Below are 23,358 nucleotides of genomic sequence, written 5' to 3'. Positions count from 1 at the left end.
TATTTGATCCTTTTTAAGAATAAGGCTATATCATAACAAAATGTGGGAAAAGTGAAGGGGTCTGAACTTTCAGAATGCACTGTAAATATACCGGCTTGCTAAAAGCAGCTAGGACTGCAACTGCTCTCTGCTGTGCTGGAGGATCCACACTAGGCTGGAGACGCTGAAGTAAATGTGGGCTACAGCAGGGTTGGTCTTAATGCCTTGTCTGTCTTAGTCCTCTAGAACCATTGTGGAGAACTTTGCAACTCAGTAACGGTTAACATTTTTCCACCTTGTGGACCATTTGATGCTGGAACAAACCAGGGCTTGTGAAATGTGAGTAATATAGCTGGGGGGGGAAACGTATTTCAATTAGCATAACTCTTCAAAAGAATGTTATGTATTGTTACAGATCATAGTCCCTATCTGTCTTAGTTATCACATGGTATTAGCAGTCTGATAGAGAAATCTGTCCCTCGGATGCCTATCAGCTAACACTGTAGGACAGAGGAAACCAACAACTCCCGTTGAACCTCAGAATCCCTTTGGGTTGTTATGTCAAGAGCAGCTATTGGGCCACTGCTACTGGGAGGGAGAGTGGACTGGAAGAGAGAAACCCAGAGCCATATCAGTGGGGGTGATGTCTAAACAGACTCAGAAGGAGGAGTAGTGAAGGAGTACATGGATCAAAATGCAAAGGCTGGGGGATCAAGTTCTATCCTTCCTCTTGAGAGCTGGCCTGCGCTCATCAGTCAGTTTGGGGTTTATCTGAACTGGCCCAGAGACGGCCTGTGACTCTACATAATCGATTCACGTGGGTCAAGTGTTCCTCTGCATGCATTCCACACCACGTTCACGGAGCCACACTATGCTGGATTTAGGATTCACAGATCTTCATCCTCCACTCTGCAAGCTGGACTGACCCTCAAAGACAAAACAATACAGACTTGTTGAGTTTGATGATACCAATATTAACTTTGGATAAATATCAGATTTGGACAAAGCTTGAATATCCTTGCAGAGGGTTATTTTTTGTTAAACTGTTGATAGATTTTTTTTTAAATTAAGGTGTACTCTTACTCAAGCCAAACGCTACATGTTACCAGTGAGATCTTATATTTGTTAATAACGGCTATATGCACAATATTTCCCAAACGGCGTACAAACAGAAAAGGTACATTTACAACAAAAGGATTTTATTGGACCAGCGGCATGTATGTTTGGATAAACACTTAAAATAGAACCAATATCCAAATTACTACAACATTTTGTACATAAAAACAAAGGGAAAATCTGCAATGTATAAAAATGTTCAAGTAAAAAAGTAAATATTAAAACAATAGCAAGACTGATGCAAAGTCCTTCATTTGCCAGGCACTTACACATTTTTTTTTTTCAGGAGAACCTTAATTCCATATGTTTTGGTTCAATAAATGACAAATGAACTATTCCACACAAATCCTCAAATGCCTCACACATAAAACAATTATCAAAGAAGCTTAGTACCTTTCTATACAGTGAAAACATACAAAACAAGACCTTGAAAATAAGTTAACAGGTCTCCAAAACAATCCTTCTAGAATACAAAAAGGTATAGTTGTGATCAGTGCATGTTGTAAACATGAATACAAAAGCACTACAAAGAAAGGTTTCTCCCACTCTGATTGGAAAAGCTCAGGTCGCGATAGGATTGGATGAATGATGGGCAAATGGAGCAGTAACATTCAGACATCTTTGATAGGAGTACAAAACTGTCCATGACAGGATGGCCTATAGCTAGCCTTGAATGCTACAGCTCAGATGATCTGTTACCTTTACTCAAATAGCATGTTGAAGCTAATTCATATACTGTCATGACTATACTTTAAATAAACCAAAGATGTACCTTCAAGGCAAGGAAAACTAGTGTTGTGAGCTTTGATTCCATCCACACTCCAGCTAAACGCCACACAAGTGTAATAATGCCACCGCTGGCCCTTCACCTTGTTCTGATCATATCTAACAGGGTGAGACACATTCGATTTTTACACCTGAAGAGGTTGTACCTTAATGTCCCGTTTGGCTCTGGGCAGAAAATGTCCCTTCTGTCTTGTCCATTCACAAACATGAGCAACAGAAAAGATCCAATTGGGGTGAAAACCGTGCCGACATTAACTGTCATTAGTTTCTAGATTAAATGTTATAGACACCATTTGACCTAAGGCACAATATAAGTCCTCATTGTAAAAAATTGTCATTTTAATCCATAGAGACGTGAAGGAGAAGCTCGTCCGGATGTTGATCTCTTCTCGGCTGGGTCCTCATTTGGGACCAAAGTTCCTTGTTGTTAAGAGACTCTTTCTGCTCTTGCAGACGCTAACTACAGAGGCCAACAGGGCAGAGTAGGATAGTCCTGGAGTGCGAGACACACAAATTCAAAAAAGCCAAAACATGCATGCTCACGCACACACGCCAACACCTCTATACGTCCTTCACATACACACTGATCCACCGGTTTTGTGTGTGTGTATGGACTTAATCACATTTGTACACAACTGCTCTCACACACACACTTGTCACCTCCCCCCATTCCTAACACATTCATACACACACACACAGTGCACCTGGGCCGTGTGTGTGTTACACCTTGCTCTCGGAGGGCAGTTCGCCGAGGGCAGAGACGATGTCGCTAAAGCAGGAGCGGTCCTTGGGGCTGGGGGCCCAACAGCGAGTCATCAGCTTGTACACCCGAGAAGGACAGCCCTGGGGCAGGGGCAGCTTCCCCCGGCCCTCTCTCAGCTCTGGTAGAGGGGAAGACGTGAGAGAACAACACACATGGGGTGAGAGCGAGCAAAATGCAGGGAAAGAGGTGAAAGGAGGGATAGAGAAATAAGGACAGAACAGAGCAATAAACCTTAAAAGGGAATTCCACTACTTTTGAACCTTATATTCATCTCCAGCATTACCGCAATGTAAACAGCAGGTATCTATGTTTTTTTTTTTTTTAAGTTTTTTAAAATTGTGTGTGCAACATCCTCTAGTGACATTGGTGACGTCATCTGGTATGCATTGTGTGGTTTTAAACAACTATGAGCAGGCAAAGAAAAGTAACCATTAGGAGGGTGACAAAATGTGTGACACTAGAATAGTGGACTTCTACCCCCATCTGGGGTGAAGTAGCATCCTTCAATAACACTTCCAAGCTCCAGTTCTACTGGCCTCACCTTCGAGGACCTTGTCGTGGTCGAGCGCAGCGTGCGGCAGCTCGCCCAGGCTAAACACTTCCCACATGAGCACGCCGAAGGACCACACGTCCGTCTTGGTGGAGTAGTCGTCCTCGAACACGGCCTCGCTTGGCAGCCAACGCAGAGGGATCCACGCCTGCCGGTAGTGATAGTACTCACTGGAGGCGGAGAGAGGACACACAGGTCAGCACCAGGACTAAGGTAACCTCCACTTTGGGTGTTGTTTGGTAGTCTGGCCACTGGGTGTCACAACAATTTAATCTGTCAATTCATCAAATCAAACAAATTTTATTGGTCACATTAACATGGTTAGCAGATGTTAATGCGAGTGTAGCAAAATGCTTGTGCTTCTAGTTCCAACCATGCAGTAAAATCTAACAAGTAATCAGTAGTAGTCAGTATGTTGGCAGCAGCTACTCAATGTTAGTGATGTCTGATGGCCTTGAGATATAAACTGTTCTTTTTTGTCTCGGTCCCAGCTTTGATGCACCTGTACTGCCCTTGCCTTCTGGATGATAGCGGGGTGAACAGGCAGTGGCTCGGGTGGTTGTTGTCCTTGATGATGGCCTTCCTGTGACATCAGGTGGTGCAGTTTGCTCCCGGTGATGCGTTGTGCAGAACTCACTACCCTCTGGAGAGCCTTGCGGTTGTGGGCGGAGCAGTTGCTGTACCAGGCGGTGATACAGCCCGACAGGATGCTCTTGATTGTGCATCTGTAAAAGTTTGAGTGTTTTTGGTGAAAAGCCAAATTTCATCAGCCTAAAGGAGGTTGAAGAGGCGCTGTTGCGCCTTCTTCACCAGTTGTCTGTGTGGGTGGACCATTTCAGTTTGTCCGTGATGTGTACGCAGAGGAACTTAAAACTTTCCACCTTCTCCACTACTGTGCCGTTGATGTAGATAAGGGGTGCTCCTCCCTCTGCTGTTTCTTGAAGTAAACGATCATCAACTTTGTTTTTGTTTGACGTTGAGTGTGACACCACACTCCGAGGGCCCTCACCTCCTCCCTGTAGGCCGTCTCGTCGTTGTTGGTAATCAAGCCTACCACTGTAGTGTCGTCTGCAAACTTGATGATTGAGTTGGAGGCGTGCATGGCCACGCAGTCGTGGGTGAACAGAGAGTACAGGAGAGGGCTGAGAATGCACCCTTGTGCAGCCCCAGTGTTGAGGATCAGCGGGGTGGAGATATTTTCCTACCCTCACCACCTGGGGGTGGCCCGTCAGGAAGTCCAGTACCCAGTTGGGTGGGTCTCAAGCTTAATGACGAGTTTGTAGGGTACTATGGTGTTAAATGTTGAGCTGTAGACGATGAACAGCATTCTTACATAGGTATTCCTCTTGTCCAGATGGGTTAGGGGAGTGTGCAGTGTGATTGCAATTGCCTCGTCTGTGAACCTTTTGGGGCGATAAGCAAATTGGAGTGGGTCAGGGTGTCAGGTAGGGTGGAGGTGATCTGATCCTTGACTAGTCTCTCAAAGCACTTCATGATGACGGAAGTGAGTGCTACGGGGTGATAGTCGTTTTGCTCAGTTACCTTAGCTTTCTTGGGAACAGGAACAATGGTTACCCTCTTGAAGCATGAGGGAACAGCAGACTGGGATAGGGATTGATTGAATATGTTCGTAAACACACCAGCCAGCTGGTCTGCGTATGCTCTGAGGACACGGCTAGGGATGCCGTCTGGGCCGGCAGCCTTGCGAGGGTTAACACGTTTAAATGTTTTACTCACGTTGGCTGCGGTGAAAGAGAGCCCGCAGGTTTTGGAAGCGGGCCGTGTCGGTGGCACTGTATTGTCCTCAAAGCGAGCAAAAAAAAATGTTTAGTCTGTCTGGGAGCATGGACATCGGGGTCCGGGGCCGGTTTTCTTTTTTAGTCTGCGACTGACTGTACAGTTGTGAGAATGACACAAATATTAATTTTCACAAAGTCTGCTGCCTCAGTTTGTTTGATGGCAATTTGCATATACTCCAGAATGTTATGAAGAGCGATCAGATGAATTGCAATTAATAGCAAAGTCCCTCTTTGCCATGCAACTGAACTGAATCACAAAAATACATTTCCACTGCATTTCAGTCCTGCCACAAAAGGACCAGCTGACATCCTGTCAGTGATTGTCAGTGACACGTGCCATCATTGCTTTGCACAAAAAAGGCTTCACAGGCAAGGATATTCCTGCCAGTAAGATTGCACCTAAATCAACCATTTATCAGATCATCAAGAACTTCAAGGAGAGCGGTTCAATTGTTGTGAAGAAGCCTTCAGGGCACCCAAGAAAGTCCAGCAAGCGCCAGGACCGTCTTCTAAAGTTGATTCAGCTGCGTGATCAGGGCACCACCAGTACAGAGCTTGCTCAGGAATGGCAGCAGGCAGGTGTGAGTGCATCTGCACGCACAGTGAGGCAATGACTTTTGGAGGATGGACTGTTGTCAAGAAGGGCAGCAAAGAAGCCACTCCTCTCCAGGAAAAACATCAAGGACAGACTGATATTCTGCAAAAGGTACAGAGGTTGGACTGCTGAAGACTGGGGTAAAGTTATTTTCTCCGATGAATCCCCTTTCTGATTGTTTGGGGCATCCAGAAAAAAGCTTGTCTGGAGAAGACAAGGTGAGCACTACCATCAGTCCTGTGTCATGCCAACAGTAAAGCATCCTGAGACCATTCATGTGTGGGGTTGCTTCTCAGCCAAGGGAGTGGGCTCACTCACAATTTTGCCTTTGGACACAACCATGAATAAAGAATGGTACCAACACATCCTCCGAGAGCAACATCTCCCAACCATCCAGAAACAGTTTGGTGATGAACAATGCCTTTTCCAGCATGATGGAGCACCTTGCCATAAGGTAAAAGTGATAACTAAGTGGCTCGGGGAACAAAACATAAATATTTTGGGTCTATGGCCAGGAAACTCCCCAGACCCCATAATCGCATTGAGAATTTGTGGTCAATCCTCAAGAGGCGGATGGACAAACAAAAACCCACAAATTCTGACAAACTCCAAGCATTGAATAGGCTGCCATCAGTCAGGATGTGGCCCAAAAGTTAATTGACAGCATGCCAGGGCGGATTGCAGGGTTCTTGAAAAAGAAGGGTCAACACAGCAAATATTGACTCTTTGCATCAACTTCATGGAATTGTCAATAAAAGCCTTTGACACTTACGAAATGCTTGTAATTATACTTCAGTATTCCATAGTAACATCTGACAAAAATATCTAGACACTGAAGCAGCAAACTTTGTGAAAATTAATATTTGTGTCATTCTCAAAACTTTTGGCCACAACTGTAGACCCTGCCACATACCTCTCGTGTCTGAGCCGTTGAATTGCGACTCTACTTTGCCTCTATACTGACGCTTAGCTTGTTTGATTGCCTTGCGGAGGGAATAGCTACACTGTTTGAATTCGGTCATGTTTCCGGTCGCTTTGTCCTGATTAAAAGCAGTGGTTCGCGCTTTCAGTTTTGGGCAAATGCTGCCATCAATCCACGGTTTCTGGTTGGGGAAGGTTTTAATAATCACAGATGCACTTGCTAATAAACTCGCTCACTGAATCAGCGTATACATCAATGTTGTTGTTCAACGCTATCCGAAACATATCCCAGTCCACGTGATCGAAGCAATTTTGAAGAGTGGAATCAAATTGGTCGGACCAGCGTTGAACAGACCTGAGCGTTTCCTGTTCTAGTTTCTGCCTACAGGCTGGGAGCAACAAAATGGAGTCGTGGTCAGATTTGCCGAAAGGAGGGCGAGCTTTGTAGTAACAATGATCCAGAGTTTTGCCGGCCCGGGTCACGCATTTGATATGCTGATCAAATTTAGGGAGCCTTGTTTTCAGATTAGTCTTGTTTAAATCCCCGGCTACAATAAAATGCAGTCTCAGGATGTGTGGTTTCTAGTTTTACATAGAGTCCAATAAAGTTCTTTCAGGGCCGTCGAGGTTTCTGCTCACGACTGTGATTATAATCAAAGAGAATTATCTTGGTAGATAATGCAGTCCACATTTGATTGTAAGGAATTCTACGTCAGATGAACAAAAGGACTGGAGTTCCTGTATGTTGTTATGATCACACCACGACTCGTTAATCATAAGGCATACACCCTCACCCTTCTTACCAGAGATGTTTGTTTCTGTCGGTGCGATGCGTGAACAAACCAGGTGGTTGTACCGACTCTGATAACGTATCCTGAGGGAGCCATGTTTCCGTGAAACGGAGAATGTTACAATCTCTGATGTCTCTTTGGAAGGCAACCCTTGCTTGGATTTCGTCTACCTTGTTGTCAAGAGACTGGACATTGGCAAGTAGTATACTCGGGAGCAGTGGGCCCGTCTACGGAGCCTGGCCAGAAGACCACTCCGTCTGCGGCGCTGTGGTTTTGGGTCACCTGCTGGGATCCGATCCATTGTCCTGGGTGGTGGACCAAACAGAGGATCCGCTTCGGGAAAGTTGTATTCCTGGTCATAATGTTGGTAAGTTGACATTGCTCTTATATCCAATAGTTTCTCCCAGGTGTATGTAATAAGACTTAAGCTTTCCTGCTAGCTACTGCCCTCATTCAATGCCATTTTGACTATGCTAGTACTTCCTGGTTTGGGGGCTTATCTAAACTTATGAAGGGGAAGCTCCAGATAGCCCAGAATAAGCTGATCAGGGTAGTACTGAAGGTGAGTCCACATACTCACATAGGCAGGAGCTGCTTTCAGGAACTAAACTGGCTGCCTGTTGAGGCTAGGGTGTCCCAGATTAGACTAGGTTTGGTTTACAAGAGTCCTGTGCCCAGATATCTAAGTGATTACTTTCCTCGTGTTAGGGATGCACACAATCACAGCACCAGATCAGGTGTTGCTGATGTGTGCTTATACAGGTTCAGGAGTAATGCTGGGAAAAGTACTTTCTTGTATACTGGAGCCTCAGAATGGAATGAGTTGCCTCTGCATATAAAAACATCGTCCTCTCTGGACAGCTTTTAAAATAAGTTTGATGTCTTCTGTGCCCATATGAATAACCCCTATAATGTAACTGGAATGATGAGATTGATGTTGTTCTTCTATGTTTTTTAAATTTATTATTTCACTGTCATACTGTGTTCGATCTTGTCTAGCCATCTTGTCTGAAGAGGACCACAATGGAAATAATTCCCAGACTTTATTGTGCGTTATCCTCAATGTTATGCATGTATGGCTTTTTCAAGTTTTGTGTGTGCTTTTAAATTTAAAAAATGGTTGAATTAATAAACTCAGTGTAAGAAATACATTAAAAAAACAAAATACTGCATTTTTTCCTAAGAGTGCGAAGCGAGGTGGCCATCTCTGTTGGTGCCTTTTTCACTATACTTATCACAGGTCTCTTTAAATGGAGACTTTGGGAAATCTAAATTATCGATACAATTATGCTGTGACTGGATTCATTGAAATTAATAAAAACCATAAGTATGGTTTTCAACCGCAAGGGCTCTTTCCTGGTTAAATCAAGATTTAATCTTACTCGTTGTAGACATCTTTGCTGAGCCCCAGTGCAGACACCTTGACCTGTCTCTTGGCGCTGATCAGACAGTTGCGGGTGGCTAGGTCCTTGTGGACGAAGCGCTGATTGGATAGATGCTCCATCCCCCGGGCAACCTGCAGACACACCCCCACCTGAGGGAAAGAGAGAGTGGGACATACGGAGCATTATATCACTGTGTTTTCAAGCATATATGTGCCTTCAAGTGAGTGAGTTAGTGCGTGTGTTTTAAGCATTTGAATGGCTTTTTTAAAATGACATCTTCTGGTTAATCGGTTTCTCCTTCTGAGTGGTCCAACAGACAGTGAAAGCCAGTGAAAGCCAGTGGCATGATGCAACAGGAGAGCCTTACTATAAGCACCAGCTACCAAATCCTGGCCTACTGCACTGAAGCCAACCCTAATTAAGATGCTCATTTATGCCTTTTTGTGTGTGTAAACTGACCTTCTGCTTGGTACTGAGGTGATGGGACTTGGGTTTCTCCTCATTCTTGGACATCTTGAGGTATTGCTTCAGGTCCCCCTAGGAACATATACACAGGTCTGGGGTGGATGCTAAATCATGGATGTTTTTTTTTTAAGTACACCCGCACTCGTTTTTCAATGCACTAGGGTCAGTGTGTTCGTACGTAGCTCATATTTTAAATAGTCTTTATTTTATCAAGGCATGTAACCTTAATACCCATGTATTTCAATGATGCAATTGACTGCCATGTAGGATACATGAATAAAGTGTGTGTGTGTAGGGAGTAGGGTAAAGTTAAGTTGCCCGAAGACACTGATCTTGGGTCAGTTTAGCATTTCCCCCACTAATGGTTAAGGTTTGGGGAGGGGAAGCTGACCCTAGATCTGTACCTAGGGGAAACTTCACCCTGGAGCGTAAGCAGGTAGCTCCCTCCTTACCAATTCAGCATATTCCAGTATGAGGTAGTGAGGCTCGGCTTCTCTACACATGCCCAGTAGGCACACAAGGTTGGGGTGGCCCAGCTTGCCGAACATCTCAACCTCGCGACGGAACTCCAGGTGCAGAGTCTCGTCCCGCGTCTGCAGACTCTTCACCAGCACCACCGTCTCCTCCTCATCCTCATCCTCACTGCCTCTTCCTCCTGCTGACATGATGCCCTTGGCTTTGGCCAGGAACACCTCGCCAAACTCACCTTTCCCTGTGTAGGAGAGGGGAATCAATATCATTTTATATAGCTTTTATTTATACAGGTCAACAAAGAACAAATTCTTATTTCCAATGACGACGCGTGTGTGCACATGCATGCGTTGCTCTATACCCAGAGTGGTGATGGTGGTCAGGTTGGCGCGGGGGTAGTGCCCTTTGTCGTGGCTGCTGTGGCGCTTGTTGCTGGAGCTGCTGGCCGTGGTGCCCATGTTGGTCAGTGCCACCTCCTCCTGGATCTCAGCGGTGGCCTGTCCATTGGTCTGCACCGTGCCCCCTGTAGTGCCAGGACAAAATGGCATCCTTCAATACCGGTAACTAAACATGACTGCTTGTACATACTCCATCGTCCTTTTCTTATTTCTAGGTACAGAAATGTTAAAGAAATTACAGCCATGGAAATGAAATGAATCACTTGAAACAGTTCCGTTTTAGAGCTTCAAGAGGATAATGTTTATTTTAATTAGCCATTTATTGATATCGTATTTTTTTTTAAATGCAGACACCAATATTGACTTTACATATTGGTGCATGTCACTAGTAATAAATGTCAGCGTGTAGTTGTTGTACTGCATACTTGTAATGGTTTCAATACATTTCACACTACCAGGAAAACCAGACACTTGAATTCAACTGAATGGAATCGACTGCGAACGCTGACCGTTGAGGTGCTCTGTCTCGGCCTCCTCTCCCTCGGGGCCCTTTAGTCTCTTGGCGTTGCGTCTCTTCTTGCAGTAGAACATCAGGCCCAGGACGATGATGATGTAGGCCACGGCGGCGCCCACCGATAGGCCGATTGTCTGGATCATCTTGTATGGCGCCTTTTCGTCATCCTCCAACGAGTGGTGCACAGGCTTCTCTGTTGACACACACACACACACACACACACACACACACACACACACACACACAGACACAAAAGAGTCCGGTGACGTGATATGCTTCTCTATTGAATTAAAAAGTCTTCTATTGGAGTACTGAATCACCATCTCAACCTCAGATGTCAAGTGGACATCTCAAGATGACACCTCTCAATTACATTCTTTCTAAATGAGACATTGCTACTATCATTACACATTCAAGCGCCAAAATAAGTATTTACAGTTTGGGGGACTGCTTTATTTCCTCCACCTACCACAACCATTAAAATACTTTAGACAGCTGCGGCAGGTACACAAAGTTTACTTCTTAGTTTGGTGTCTTACCTACGACATAGAGCTCTGCCGATGTGTGGCCGATATTGCAGCTGTTGCCAGCGATGCATGTGTAGCTTCCTGTGTCTTCCACACTCACGTCGTGGATGACCAGAGAACCGTTGGGCATCTTCTGAAACCTGGAGAGCCAACAGCACAGGAGTGAGGCCGTGGCTGCATTCAATTCTTTTCCCTCGTTTACGCCCATTCACAGATGATCCATTTCATTTCCACTTTCTAACCCTTTCCCCCTGCCTTAACCCTTTAATATCAGAGGGGTCTCGAGGTATAAGCAGTGTAGTAAAAGCACTTCCACCATACTGCATTTGCCTTATTGTATTTACCAGACAATGAAGGGTTAGGCCTAAGGGAAGGGAATTAGGACTGGCTGATAGCAATATGGCAAAGGCTAGATAGACATCTTCCCTACCATGATAAAAAAAAATATCAAAACACACTATCCAAACATGCTGTTTAGCACGGTGTTCAGAACGAAAAACCCACAAATGAGAAACCAAATACGACAAAAATGACTTTGGGCCTTAACAACACAGAGTTGTGGTTCTCTACCTGCTCTTGCGAGGCTCCAGGAACTTGTCTTTCTTTTTCCACTGGATAAAGGGCTGTGGGTCGCCGGTGGCCTGGCAGTGCAGAATGGCTGTGTGGCCCTGGTAAACAGTGGTGTGCTCCGGCTCCATATTAAATGTTATATACACTGGGAGAGAGAGAGAAGGAAATAAAGAAATAGTGGAAGTGTTGGTTAAGATGGATTTAGTTGTGTTGAAGTCTAGAGACAGCTTTAGTGATGGCATTAGCACTGTTGAAATCAGATAACGTAGTTCTGCCATCTTGAGTACTGCCGTTTTTGTTTCTAAACCTAACCCTGGAACTTAATCAATTAACTGTCACGGGTTGGCTGGAGCATACACATTTTTCACAGGTAGAAATCAATCTCTAGTTAAAAAGTAGAGGACGACAACCGTTGGATCCTTGGTCTGTGAGGTGTCTGGTTGTATAGGTGGCAGGATGTGGTGTGTCTGTGACCTGCATTGGTGTGGTTGGCATTAGTGCCACTAGTGTTAGTGAAGGGATACCTGCTACGGTGAGCTGCACAGCGGCTGTGATCTGGCCCTGCAGGCTGTTGGAAGCCAGGCAGGTGTAGTTGCCCGCATCGTCCCTCGTCACCAGTGCGAAGTGGAGCACGCCGCCGGTCTGTACTACATGCTCTGGCAGCTCACTGCCATCTGCAAGGTGGGAATATTAGAGATTCAGATTCACATTTATTGTCCTACAAGTGGAGCACAGCTCACACATTAGATAGACTAAAACTATTTATAAACCACAGCATGAAACAAAAAGTGTAACAGTTGAGAGAGAGCAGTCCAATATCAACCCCCTAACCCAGGCTAATGAAATTCCGTTCCTGGAGGGTCGAATACTCTTCTGGATGTTATTCTAACCTTCATGTGTCGGAGACACATGTAGAAACAAAAGTGTTTAAACCCTCTAGCACCTCGATTGAATAGCCCCTCGACCCTACCCCTAAACACATACATCTACAATTAAACAAGGGTGTAAAAAAAAAAGCCAGAAAATCTGACTATGCCAATAAGCTAGGAGGTTATTACACCATATTGCTTACACCCATGTTATCCTTTGAGATCAACTAGAAGCATCTAGGTACAAGGGGTAGGGGCTAAGAGTAGATTTTGGATTGGATTGAGCAACATTGTACATGTGTGTGTCTGAGTCCTAAGGCAGGCAAGGAGGTCTGAACACCTACCTGCTTTGGTCCACTGGATGGTGGGGATCTCGCGGCCTTTGGCGGAGCACTGCACAGTGCCCTCCTTGTCCAACTCCAGACACTGGGAGGGCTGGGGGGTGGGGGTGAACTTCAGCTTCTCTGCAGGGAGGAGACAACCGTTTTGGTGACAGAACGTGGAGTAGAGAGACACAAGCATACACATCTCCAAGCACACACACACACACACACACACACACACACGGTTTCCGTAAGGAAAATTAGGCACTGGCCAAATGACCAGGAAGAATACAGTTCAGACATTTGATACATTTACCGGTCATCCATATGCATTGGACGCGTAACCCATTAGGCCTTCCACCCACGCAGCCAGCGTCATCAATAAATTAGCGATATTGGCCAAAAGGAACACTTCGATGTCCTTAAAAAGCCTATAACTAATGACAAAATACTATTTATTCCTTGTGTTTCGATGTGTAGCATATGCAAAACTGAATTTCTTTATACTTGTCAGAAAGGCGACTGTGTCTGCTGTACAGATATAGCCGTTCAGAAGGGGGATAATTTGTTAATTTTCTAACAGATTAGCGTTTATTGTAGTAGTCTGGTAGGCCTAAAACATTCTTCCTCACCTCCTATGTCGAAGTCAGTTGGAGCGCCGGTGCGCACTACCTTCATATTATAGGCCTGCAGTATAATAGGCTACACAACACCAAACCTTCAAACTAAACTTTATTAGGGTAATATCAAAAAGAAAAGAAAATGGCTCAACAGAATGAAACAAAACACTTGTCCATAAAGTTTTGAACCGGCTATATTGTAGCAATTAACAAGGCAGGCTAATGCCTACCGTACCCAACAAATGCAAGCAATAGGCTAATGATACAGAGCACACCATTGAAAAAAAGACAGATCAAATTTAAATTTAGCCAACAAAAAGGTCTCAACAGAATGAAATGAAACATGTTTTGCATATTTAAAGAACTGGTTTAGATTAATAAATAGGCCTACAATAAATAAATATTTCAAAATTGCATCCTACCGGAATATCAAGTTGCGGCCTGCATTTGGCCATGCCAACATTCATCTCATCTTTGTCCGCTACAATATTAGAACTTGTGCATACAGGGGACATACCCCTTGTAGCAGGGATCCAGACTACCATTTTCCCTAAGTTTTTTTCAGTTGGTGGCACCAACCCATGATTTAGTCACACCAAAAATGTTCACAGCATCATGCAATATATATTTTTTTTAAATGTAGGCCTATCATGTTATAAAGTAATTCAGTGCTTTATTAAAAAGTTTATCTTTTCATGTGATTCAAAATATTTATGTCCAACCACTCCAGTGTTTGTCATGCATTTTGGGTAGAAAATTATACTATTGTTGTTATATTTTACTGTTAATATTTGATCATTTTTGGGGGTTCAAAAGAGATGACTTTGCCTGCATCTTTATGTGATCTAATATCAGACTAATTTATTTGGGGTCAATTCACCACATGAGTAAGTGGAAACTCAAAACACATGCTAGTAGCCATGTATCAAATCTAACAGTACAAATCTAACAGTACATTTAATGTCCCCAAAAAACATTGCAGTTGTAGTCTACTGCCCAATGAGGCCTATGCACTCACAATGGCCAATGAGCAGCTCATGCGCTCCGTATCTCACAGCCATATCAAATATCTTATTTGTAAAATAGTTGCTATTGAACTCAAAATTAAAAGTTTAGAAATAAAAAGTATATCTACAGAAAGCTGAGAACATCCTCTCTCCACCTGTGACAACAGGATAGCGGTGTTTTTAAAATGTTATACTATCAGAACACTTCATTCTCCTGGAGCATTTTTTCCCCCGGGAAAGGAACGAGTGGCTCGCTCGACACGGCAGCGGGCTCCAGCGAAACCAGTACAGGGGCAGGAAAGCAGACACTTTCATTACACGAATCATGAGGATAATGCACTTTACTGTTTGGAGTGAGGTAAATGAATGTGCAGCTCGCACCGATGCGACCAATAGATTTTTTTAAACTCGCACAGCCATGTCAAAGGTCCGCAATATGCGACTAAATGCTTGCAGTCTGGAGCCAGGCCTTCTAACTTTCATTTTACTTCAACAAAAAAGGCCCAAATCTTCATAATCAACAGTAGCCTGAGCCAAGGCTCCTCTCTCTCTCCTCAGCGGGGCAGCCCCAGGCACTTTGGCCGGCTCCAATTTTATTTATCGGCATTTCATTTTAATTTGAAATTGGCCAAAAGCTAGCAATTACCACCCGATACACACATATATAACATGGCACTCCCACACACAAAGTTCTTTCTCTCGCTCACATACATACACACAGGGCACACCACAAACACATTATGGCACTACCACACACTTGCATGCTGTCTCTCTCTCTTACAAACTCACACCGACGCATGTGCGCGCAGACACACATACTCACCAAGAACGAAGACCCTGGCCCGGCCCTCCACCCTCCCAGCCTCCGTCTGGCTCCGACACATGTACAGGTGGTTATCGTACACCTCCACGCTGTTGATCCTCAGGGTCCCGTTGGGGTACAGCTTAAAGCGAATGTCCTGCAGTCAAAAGATAACCCATTGTTAACGATAGGTTTCATAGAAATGAAAGTTACAGATTGCACCTTTATGTATATTTATAGTTCTGGGCATAAAAAAGTTTAACTATGAAGCTGTGCTGCAATACAGATTATGTAAATGCACCGGCAGGGGCATATTTGAGAAATGCATTTCATTACATGGATTATCGTTTGATGATTCTTAATGAACTTGATACTGCAAGAGAATATCACATTCACAATGTCCAGAACCGTGTGTAAATATAAGTATATACACTCAGTGTACCAAACATAACACATTGAGCTGCACCCCCGTTTCCCTCAGAACAGGTTCAATTCATCGGGGCGTTGACGACAAGGTGCCGGAAGCGTTCCATGGGGAGGCTGGCCCATGTTGACTCCTGTGATTCCCACAGTTGTGTCAAGTTGGCTACATGTCCTTTTAAATATTTGGTCTTAGCCATTTACCCTCTGAATGGAACGCACACAATCTACACCTCAAGGCTTAAAAGTACTTATTTAACCGGTCTCTTCCCCTTCATCTACACTGACTTAAGTCAATTTAACAAGTGACTTCAATACAGGATCATAGCTTTTGCCTGGATTTAACTGGTCAATCTATGTCATGGAAAGAGCAGGTGGTCCTAATGTTTAGTACACTCGGCGTGTAGTAGTTCTTAGTGTATATTCCCACTTCTTTTCAGAATGACCAGGACACAGTTCGGACCACAGGACTGACCTCAGCGGTGATGGGGATGAAGTTGCGGTACCAGGTAACCTCGGGATGGGGCGTGGCGCGGGTGTGGCAATGCAGATACCCAGGGAGGCCCTCCTCCAGTTGGCTGTCCTCTGGCTTCGTCACCCACTCCGGAGGGGCTAGGGGATACACACATTTAGCATCTCTTAAAAAGTAGTGTCTACAACCAATACATTTCAGCAGGTGCAGGTCACAACAAATGCCACAATCCTGGAGAGCCACAGTCCTTCAGAGTTCTGTCCAACTCCCGCCTCAGCAGTGAAATACCTGAGTCGTGTTCATTAGGGGACACTGTTTTTAAAATGGGACAAGTTTACATACTGCTTCCCTCAATTTTAGACCGTTTTGACCACAAATACCCTTTTCACACCATCTTGCTGACCTGATCCAAACTGTGCTAGCTCCGATATTTTCATTTCACATTGTGCTTTTCATCAAGGTTCCAGGGACAATTGTGGATGTGTAACCAGACCAGCTTGGCTTGGCTCAGTAGTATGAAAAGCCTTTAGGGTCTTGAGGTCTATACTCACTGGCCACGGTGACGGTCAGCTCCTGCCTCCTGGTACCGGCCTTGTTCTGGCCCACGCAGGTATACAGTCCAGAGTCTTCCCCCTGGGTGGGGCTGAAGACCAGCTCCAGTCCGTCCTGGTAGACCCTGCCCTCTGAGGGGACGCGTTCCCCGCCCCGCTCCCACCACACATCGGGCTCCGGGTGGCCGCGAGGGGGGCGGCAGGACACCCTCTCCAGGGAGTTTGCCGAGAAGACCCGGGTCTGGCTGGGGCCCATCTCCTCGATCTCTGTAAGGGGTGGGAGGAAGTATTTGAAGTTATAGTCCATCATGACATCAGTAATAGAAAACAAAAACCATGAATTAAGACTGCAAAACAAATATCTTGTGTCCTAATCATGAAGGCAATGCAGTATACCACTCAACTGCAGAGTAGAACTGTTGACCATGCCATGCAAATCCAGCTAAAAAATTGTGCAGATTAGCGAGGAATAAACTTAATAAATGGCATTATACTGTGACAGGGTACAGTGAGTTAGACACGAAGTGAAGGGTTCAAACATGCGTCTTCAGACAGTGTATCAAAACTGTGCATGTCTGTGTGTGCTCCCTTACCTGCTAGGTTCACGGTGGCCTCCAGAGTGACAGGGAGTCCGCGGGGCCCTTTGGCTACACATTTGTAGAGCCCAGTGTTTCTGGGCTTCACCTGGGTTATGAGTAGGGAGCCATTGTTCAACATCACCAACCTAGGGAGGAAGAGAAAGAAACATCAAAACAAAAACACTGAACATTTTCTGGAAAGTTGGCCAACTCAGGAAAGAGGACTTGTTTGACATTTTCTCTATATTTTTACATTTTAAATAGGACTCTTGGAAGAGATACTAATAAACAATAAAACATTAGCGGAATTCACCTCAATGTCGACATGCTTCCAAAACATTCATAAACAACATGCACACACACAGGCTTAGAGTGGATGTATATAGTAGAAACCGTCATTCACATCTAGGAGACGGTACTTAGCATTCACGCATCTGGTGTGTGTGTGTGTAATACATACATGTCTAACTCACTGAACCATGTCACAGTATAATGCCATTTATTAATTTTTATCCCTCGCTAATCTGCATCTTTAGCTGGACTTGAACAGCAGGGTCTAAATAAATAAAAAATATATATACATACATACATACATACACAGTGCCTTGCGAAAGTATTCGGCCCCCTTGAACTTTGCGACCTTTTGCCACATTTCAGGCTTCAAACAAAGATATAAAACTGTATTTTTTTGTGAAGAATCAACAACAAGTGGGACACAATCATGAAGTGGAATGACATTTATTGGATATTTCAAACTTTTTTAACAAATCAAAAACTGAAAAATTGGGTGTGCAAAATTATTCAGCCCCCTTAAGTTAATACTTTGTAGCGCCACCTTTTGCTGCGATTACAGCTGTAAGTCGCTTGGGGTATGTCTCTATCAGTTTTGCACATCGAGAGACTGAATTTTTTTCCCATTCCTCCTTGCAAAACAGCTCGAGCTCAGTGAGGTTGGATGGAGAGCATTTGTGAACAGCAGTTTTCAGTTCTTTCCACAGATTCTCGATTGGATTCAGGTCTGTACTTTGACTTGGCCATTCTAACCTGGATATGTTTATTTTTGAACCATTCCATTGTAGATTTTGCTTTATGTTTTGGATCATTGTCTTGTTGGAAGACAAATCTCCGTCCCAGTCTCAGGTCTTTTGCAGACTCCATCAGGTTTTCTAGAATGGTCCTGTATTTGGCTCCATCCATCTTCCCATCAATTTTAACCATCTTCCCTTTCCCTGCTGAAGAAAAGCAGGCCCAAACCATGATGCTGCCACCACCATGTTTGACAGTGGCGATGGTGTGTTCAGGGTGATGAGCTGTGTTGCTTTTACGCCAAACATAACGTTTTGCATTGTTGCCAAAAAGTTCCATTTTGGTTTCATCTGACCAGAGCACCTTCTTCCACATGTTTGGTGTGTCTCCCAGGTGGCTTGTGGCAAACTTTAAACGACACTTTTTATGGATATCTTTAAGAAATGGCTTTCTTCTTGCCACTCTTCCATAAAGGCCAGATTTGTGCAATATACGACTGATTGAGTCTCCCACCTCAGCTGTAGATCTCTGCAGTTCATCCAGAGTGATCATGGGCCTCTTGGCTGCATCTCTGATCAGTCTTCTCCTTGTATGAGCTGAAAGTTTAGAGGGACGGCCAGGTCTTGGTAGATTTGCAGTGGTCTGATACTCCTTCCATTTCAATATTATCGCTTGCACAGTGCTCCTTGGGATGTTTAAAGCTTGGGAAATCTTTTTGTATCCAAATCCGGCTTTAAACTTCTTCTCAACAGTATCTCGGACCTGCCTGGTGTGTTCCTTGTTCTTCATGATGCTCTCTGCGCTTTTAACGGACCTCAGACTATCACAGTGCAGGTGCATTTATACGGAGACTTGATTACACACAGGTGGATTGTATTTATCATCATTAGTCATTTAGGTCAACATTGGATCATTCAGAGATCCTCACTGAACTTCTGGAGAGAGTTTGCTGCACTGAAAGTAAAGGGGCTGAATAATTTTGCACGCCCAATTTCAGTTTTTGATTTGTTAAAAAAGTTTGAAATATCCAATAAATGTCGTTCCACTTCATGATTGTGTCCCACTTGTTGTTGATTCTTCACAAAAAATACAGTTTTATATCTTTATGTTTGAAGCCTGAAATGTGGCAAAAGGTCGCAAAGTTCAAGGGGGCCGAATACTTTCGCAAGGCACTGTATATATAGCCTGGCCAACCCTATTCCTGGAGAGCTACCCTCCTGCAGGTTTTCGCTCCAACTCTAATCTAGAGCACCCAACTCTAATAATTAGCTGGTTGATAAACCGAGTCAGGTTAGTTCCTACTGGGGTTGGAGCGAAAACCTTCAGGGGGGAGCTCTCCAGGAACAGGGTGTGAGAGTGTGAGAGAGATTATTGCACCTCGGCCAAATACATTTACACTCAGTTTTTCCCCACTCCTGACATTTAATCATTGTAAAAATGTCATATCTTAGGTCAGTTAGGATCACCACTTTATTTTAGGAATGCGAAATGTCAGAATAATAGTCGAATTATTTAATTCAGCTTATATTTCTTTCATCACTTTCCCAGTAGGTCAGAAGTTTACATACACTAAAGTTGTTTTTGGTAGCATTGCTTAACTTGGGTCAAACGTTTTGGGTAACCTTCCACAATAAGTTGAGTGAATTTTGGCCCATTCCTCCTGACAGAGCTGGTGTAACGGACTCAAATACCTTGACTTTTTTGTCCTTAAGCCATTTTGCCACAACATTGGAAGTATGCTTGGGGTCATTGTCCATTTGGAAGACCCATTTGCGACCAAGCTTTAACTTCCAGACTGATGTCTTGAGATGTTGCTTCAATATATCCATAATTTTCCTACCTCATGATGCCATCTATTTTGTGAAGTGCACCTCCTGCAGCAAAGCCCCCCCACAACATGATGTTGCCTCCCCATGCTTCACGGTTGAGTTGGTGTTCTCCGGCTTGCAAGCCTCCCCCTTTTTCCTCCAAACATAACGATGGTCATTATGGCCAAACAGTTATATTTTTCTTTCATTAGACCAGAGGACATTTCTCCAAAAAGTACGATCTTTGTCCCCATGTGCAGTTGCAAACCGTAGTCTGGCTTTTTTATGGCGGTTTTGGAGCAGTGGCTTCTTCCTTGCTGAGCAGCCTTTCAGGTTATGTCGATATAGGACTCGTTTTACTGTGGATATAGATACTTTTGTACCCGTTTCCTCCAGCATCTTCACAAGGTCCTTTGCTGATGTTCTGGGATTGATTTGCACTTTTCGCACGTTCATCTCTAGGAGACAGAACGCGTCTCCTTCCTGAGCGATATGACGGCTGAGTAGTCTCATGGTGTTTATACTTGCATACTACTGTTTTTATAGATGAACATTGTACCTTCAGGCATTTGGAAATTGCTCCCAAGGATGAACCAGATTTGTGGTCTACAATTATTTTTCTGACGTCTTGGCTGATTTCTTTTGATTTTCCCATGATGTCAATCAAAGAGGCACTGAGTTTGACGGTAGGCCTTGCAATAAATCCACAGGTACACCTCCAAATTATGTCAATTAGTCTATCAGAAGCTTCTAATGCCATTACATCATTTTCTGGAATTTTCCAAGCTGTTTAAAGGCACAGTCAACTTAGTGTATGTAAACTTCTGACCCACTGGAATTGTGATACAGTGAATTATAAGTGAAATAATCTGTCTGTAAACAATTGTTGGATAAATTACTTGTGTCATGGACATAGTAGATGTCCTAATCGACTTGCCAAAACTATAGTTTGTTAACAAGAAATGTGTGAAGTGGTTGAAAAATGAGTTAATGACTCCAACCTAAGTGTACGTAAACTTCCGACTTCAACTATATGTATGTGTGTGTGTGTGTGTGTATGTATGTATGTAGTGCCAGTCAAAAGTTTGGACACCTACTCATTCAAGGGTATTCCTTCCTTTTTACTATTTTCTACAATGTAAATTAATAGTGAAGACATCAAAACTATGAAATAGCACATGGAATCATGTAGTAACCAGAAAAGTGTTAAACAAATAAAAATATATTTTTTATTTGAGATTCTTCAAAGCACTTGTTGGCTGCTTTTCCTTCACTCTGTGGTCTAACTCATCCCAAACCATCCCAATTGGGTTGAGGTCAGGTGATTGTGGAGGCCAAGTCATCTGATGCAGCACTCATCACTCTCCTTGGTCAAATAACCCTTACACAGCTTGGAGGTGTGTTGCGTCATTGTCCTGTTGAAAAACACATGATAGTCCCACTGAGCCCAAACATGATGGGATGGCGTATCGCTGCAGAATGCTGTGGTAGCAATGCTTGTTAAGTGTGCTTGAATTGTAAATAAATCACTGACAGTATCCCCCAGCAAAGCACACCCACACCTCCTCCCCCATGCTTCCCAGTGGGAACCACACATGCAGAAATCATCCGTTCAGCTACTCTGCGTCTCACAAAGACACGGTGGTTGAAACCAAAAATCTCAAATTTGGACTCATCAGACCAAAGCTCAGATTTCCTCCAGTCTAGTGTCCATTGCTCATGTTTCTTGGCAAGTCGACGCAGAGGGCAAATCACTTCTTATTTGTGTCCTTTAGTAGTGGTTTCCTCACAGCAATTCGACCATGAAGTCCTGATTCACGCAGTCTCCTCTGAACAGTTGATGTTGAGATGTGTCCTTTACTTGAACTCTGAAGCATTTATTTGGGCTGCAATGTCTGAGGCTGGTAACTAATGAACTGCAGCAGAGGTAACTCTGGGTCTTCCGTTCCTGTGGCTATCCTCATGAGAGCCAGCTTCATCATAGCGCTTGATGGTTTTTCAACTGCACCTGAAGAAACTTTCAAAGTTCTTAACTTATCTAGGGTAGGGGGCAGCATTCTGAATTTTGGATGAAAAGTGTGCCCAAATTAAACGGCCTGCTACTCGGGCCCAGAAGATATGATATGCATGTAGATTTGGATAGAAAACACACTAACGTTTCCAAAACTGTTAAAATAGTGTCTGAGTATAACAGAACTGATTTGGCAGGCGAAAACCTGAGAAAAATCCATTCAGGAAGTATTTTTCTTTTGGAGTTCTCTATTCAATGACATTACAGTATACATTGACTTAGGACTCAATTTGCAGTTCCTATGCCTTCCACTAGATGTCAACAGTCTTTAGAAATTGTTTCAGGCTTGTATTCTTATAAATGAGGGAGTAAGACCAGTCTGAATGAGTGGACGTGTCACAGAGCTTTTTCATGCGCAATCCCGAGAGTGCATTTCTTGTTTACCTTTTATATTGATGACATTATTGTCCGGTTGAAATATTATAGATCATGTAGGCTAAAAACAACCTAAGGATTGAATATAAACATCGTTTGACGTGTTTCTATGAACTTTACGGATACAATTTGGATTATTTTGTCTGCGTTTGAGCCTGTGGATTACTGAAGATATCCAAAAACCTCCGTTTTGTTTGCGCGTTATAAAGAGACTTTACCAAACAAAAGGAACACTTATTGAGTAAATGAATGTCTGCTGAGTGCAAACATACGAAGATCATCAAAGGGATTAATTTGATCTCCATCTCTGAGTTTTGTAACGCTTCTGCTTGGCTGGTTACTGTTTGTAATAATTTGTCAACTGGGTGATGTTCTCAAATAATCATAAGGTATGCTTTCGCTGTAAAGCATTTTCAAAATCTGACACCGTGGTTGGATTCACAAGAAGTTCATCTTTAAACCTATGTGAAATATGTTTTGTTTTCATAATGAGTATTTCTGTATTTGAAGCTCTGCAATCTCACTGGATGTTGGCCAGATGGGACTCTAGCGTCCCACATACCCTAGAGGGGTTAAATGTTCTGGATTGACTGACCTTCATGTCTTAAAGTAATGATGGACTGTCATTTCTCTTTGCTTATTTGAGCTGTTCTTGCCATAACATGGACTTGACATTTTACCAAACAGGGCTATCTTCTGTATACCACCCCTACTTTGTCACAACACAACTGATTGGCTCAAATGCATTAAGGAAAGAAATTCCACAAATTAATTGAAATCCATTCCAGGTGATACCCTCATGAAGC

General features: G+C 43.7%; 1 protein-coding gene across 1 annotated transcript in view; it reads right to left on the bottom strand.

The window, feature by feature from the left end:
• Positions 1-1,157: 1,157 nt before the first annotated feature.
• Positions 1,158-23,358, bottom strand: part of LOC112230445 (inactive tyrosine-protein kinase 7-like) — a 41,180-nt gene continuing 18,979 nt past the window's right edge. The window contains exons 6-20 of the mRNA XM_042310886.1: positions 17,288-17,418; positions 16,695-16,961; positions 16,147-16,283; positions 15,273-15,408; positions 12,844-12,963; positions 12,155-12,304; positions 11,631-11,775; positions 11,073-11,200; positions 10,529-10,726; positions 9,983-10,144; positions 9,603-9,862; positions 9,145-9,222; positions 8,683-8,834; positions 3,186-3,364; positions 1,158-2,762 (exon numbers count right to left, since the gene is read on the bottom strand). Coding sequence (XP_042166820.1) covers positions 2,602-2,762; positions 3,186-3,364; positions 8,683-8,834; positions 9,145-9,222; positions 9,603-9,862; positions 9,983-10,144; positions 10,529-10,726; positions 11,073-11,200; positions 11,631-11,775; positions 12,155-12,304; positions 12,844-12,963; positions 15,273-15,408; positions 16,147-16,283; positions 16,695-16,961; positions 17,288-17,418 — 2,404 coding nt within the window. The 3' untranslated portion in view covers positions 1,158-2,601. The remainder of the gene's footprint in view (positions 2,763-3,185; positions 3,365-8,682; positions 8,835-9,144; positions 9,223-9,602; positions 9,863-9,982; positions 10,145-10,528; positions 10,727-11,072; positions 11,201-11,630; positions 11,776-12,154; positions 12,305-12,843; positions 12,964-15,272; positions 15,409-16,146; positions 16,284-16,694; positions 16,962-17,287; positions 17,419-23,358) is intronic.

This window comes from Oncorhynchus tshawytscha, linkage group LG32, assembly GCF_018296145.1.
Source record: "Oncorhynchus tshawytscha isolate Ot180627B linkage group LG32, Otsh_v2.0, whole genome shotgun sequence".
NCBI classification, from domain to species: Eukaryota; Metazoa; Chordata; class Actinopteri; order Salmoniformes; family Salmonidae; genus Oncorhynchus; species Oncorhynchus tshawytscha.
The sequence above is the reverse complement of the archived record's forward strand: the minus strand, read 5'-3'. Positions and strand labels throughout refer to the sequence as shown.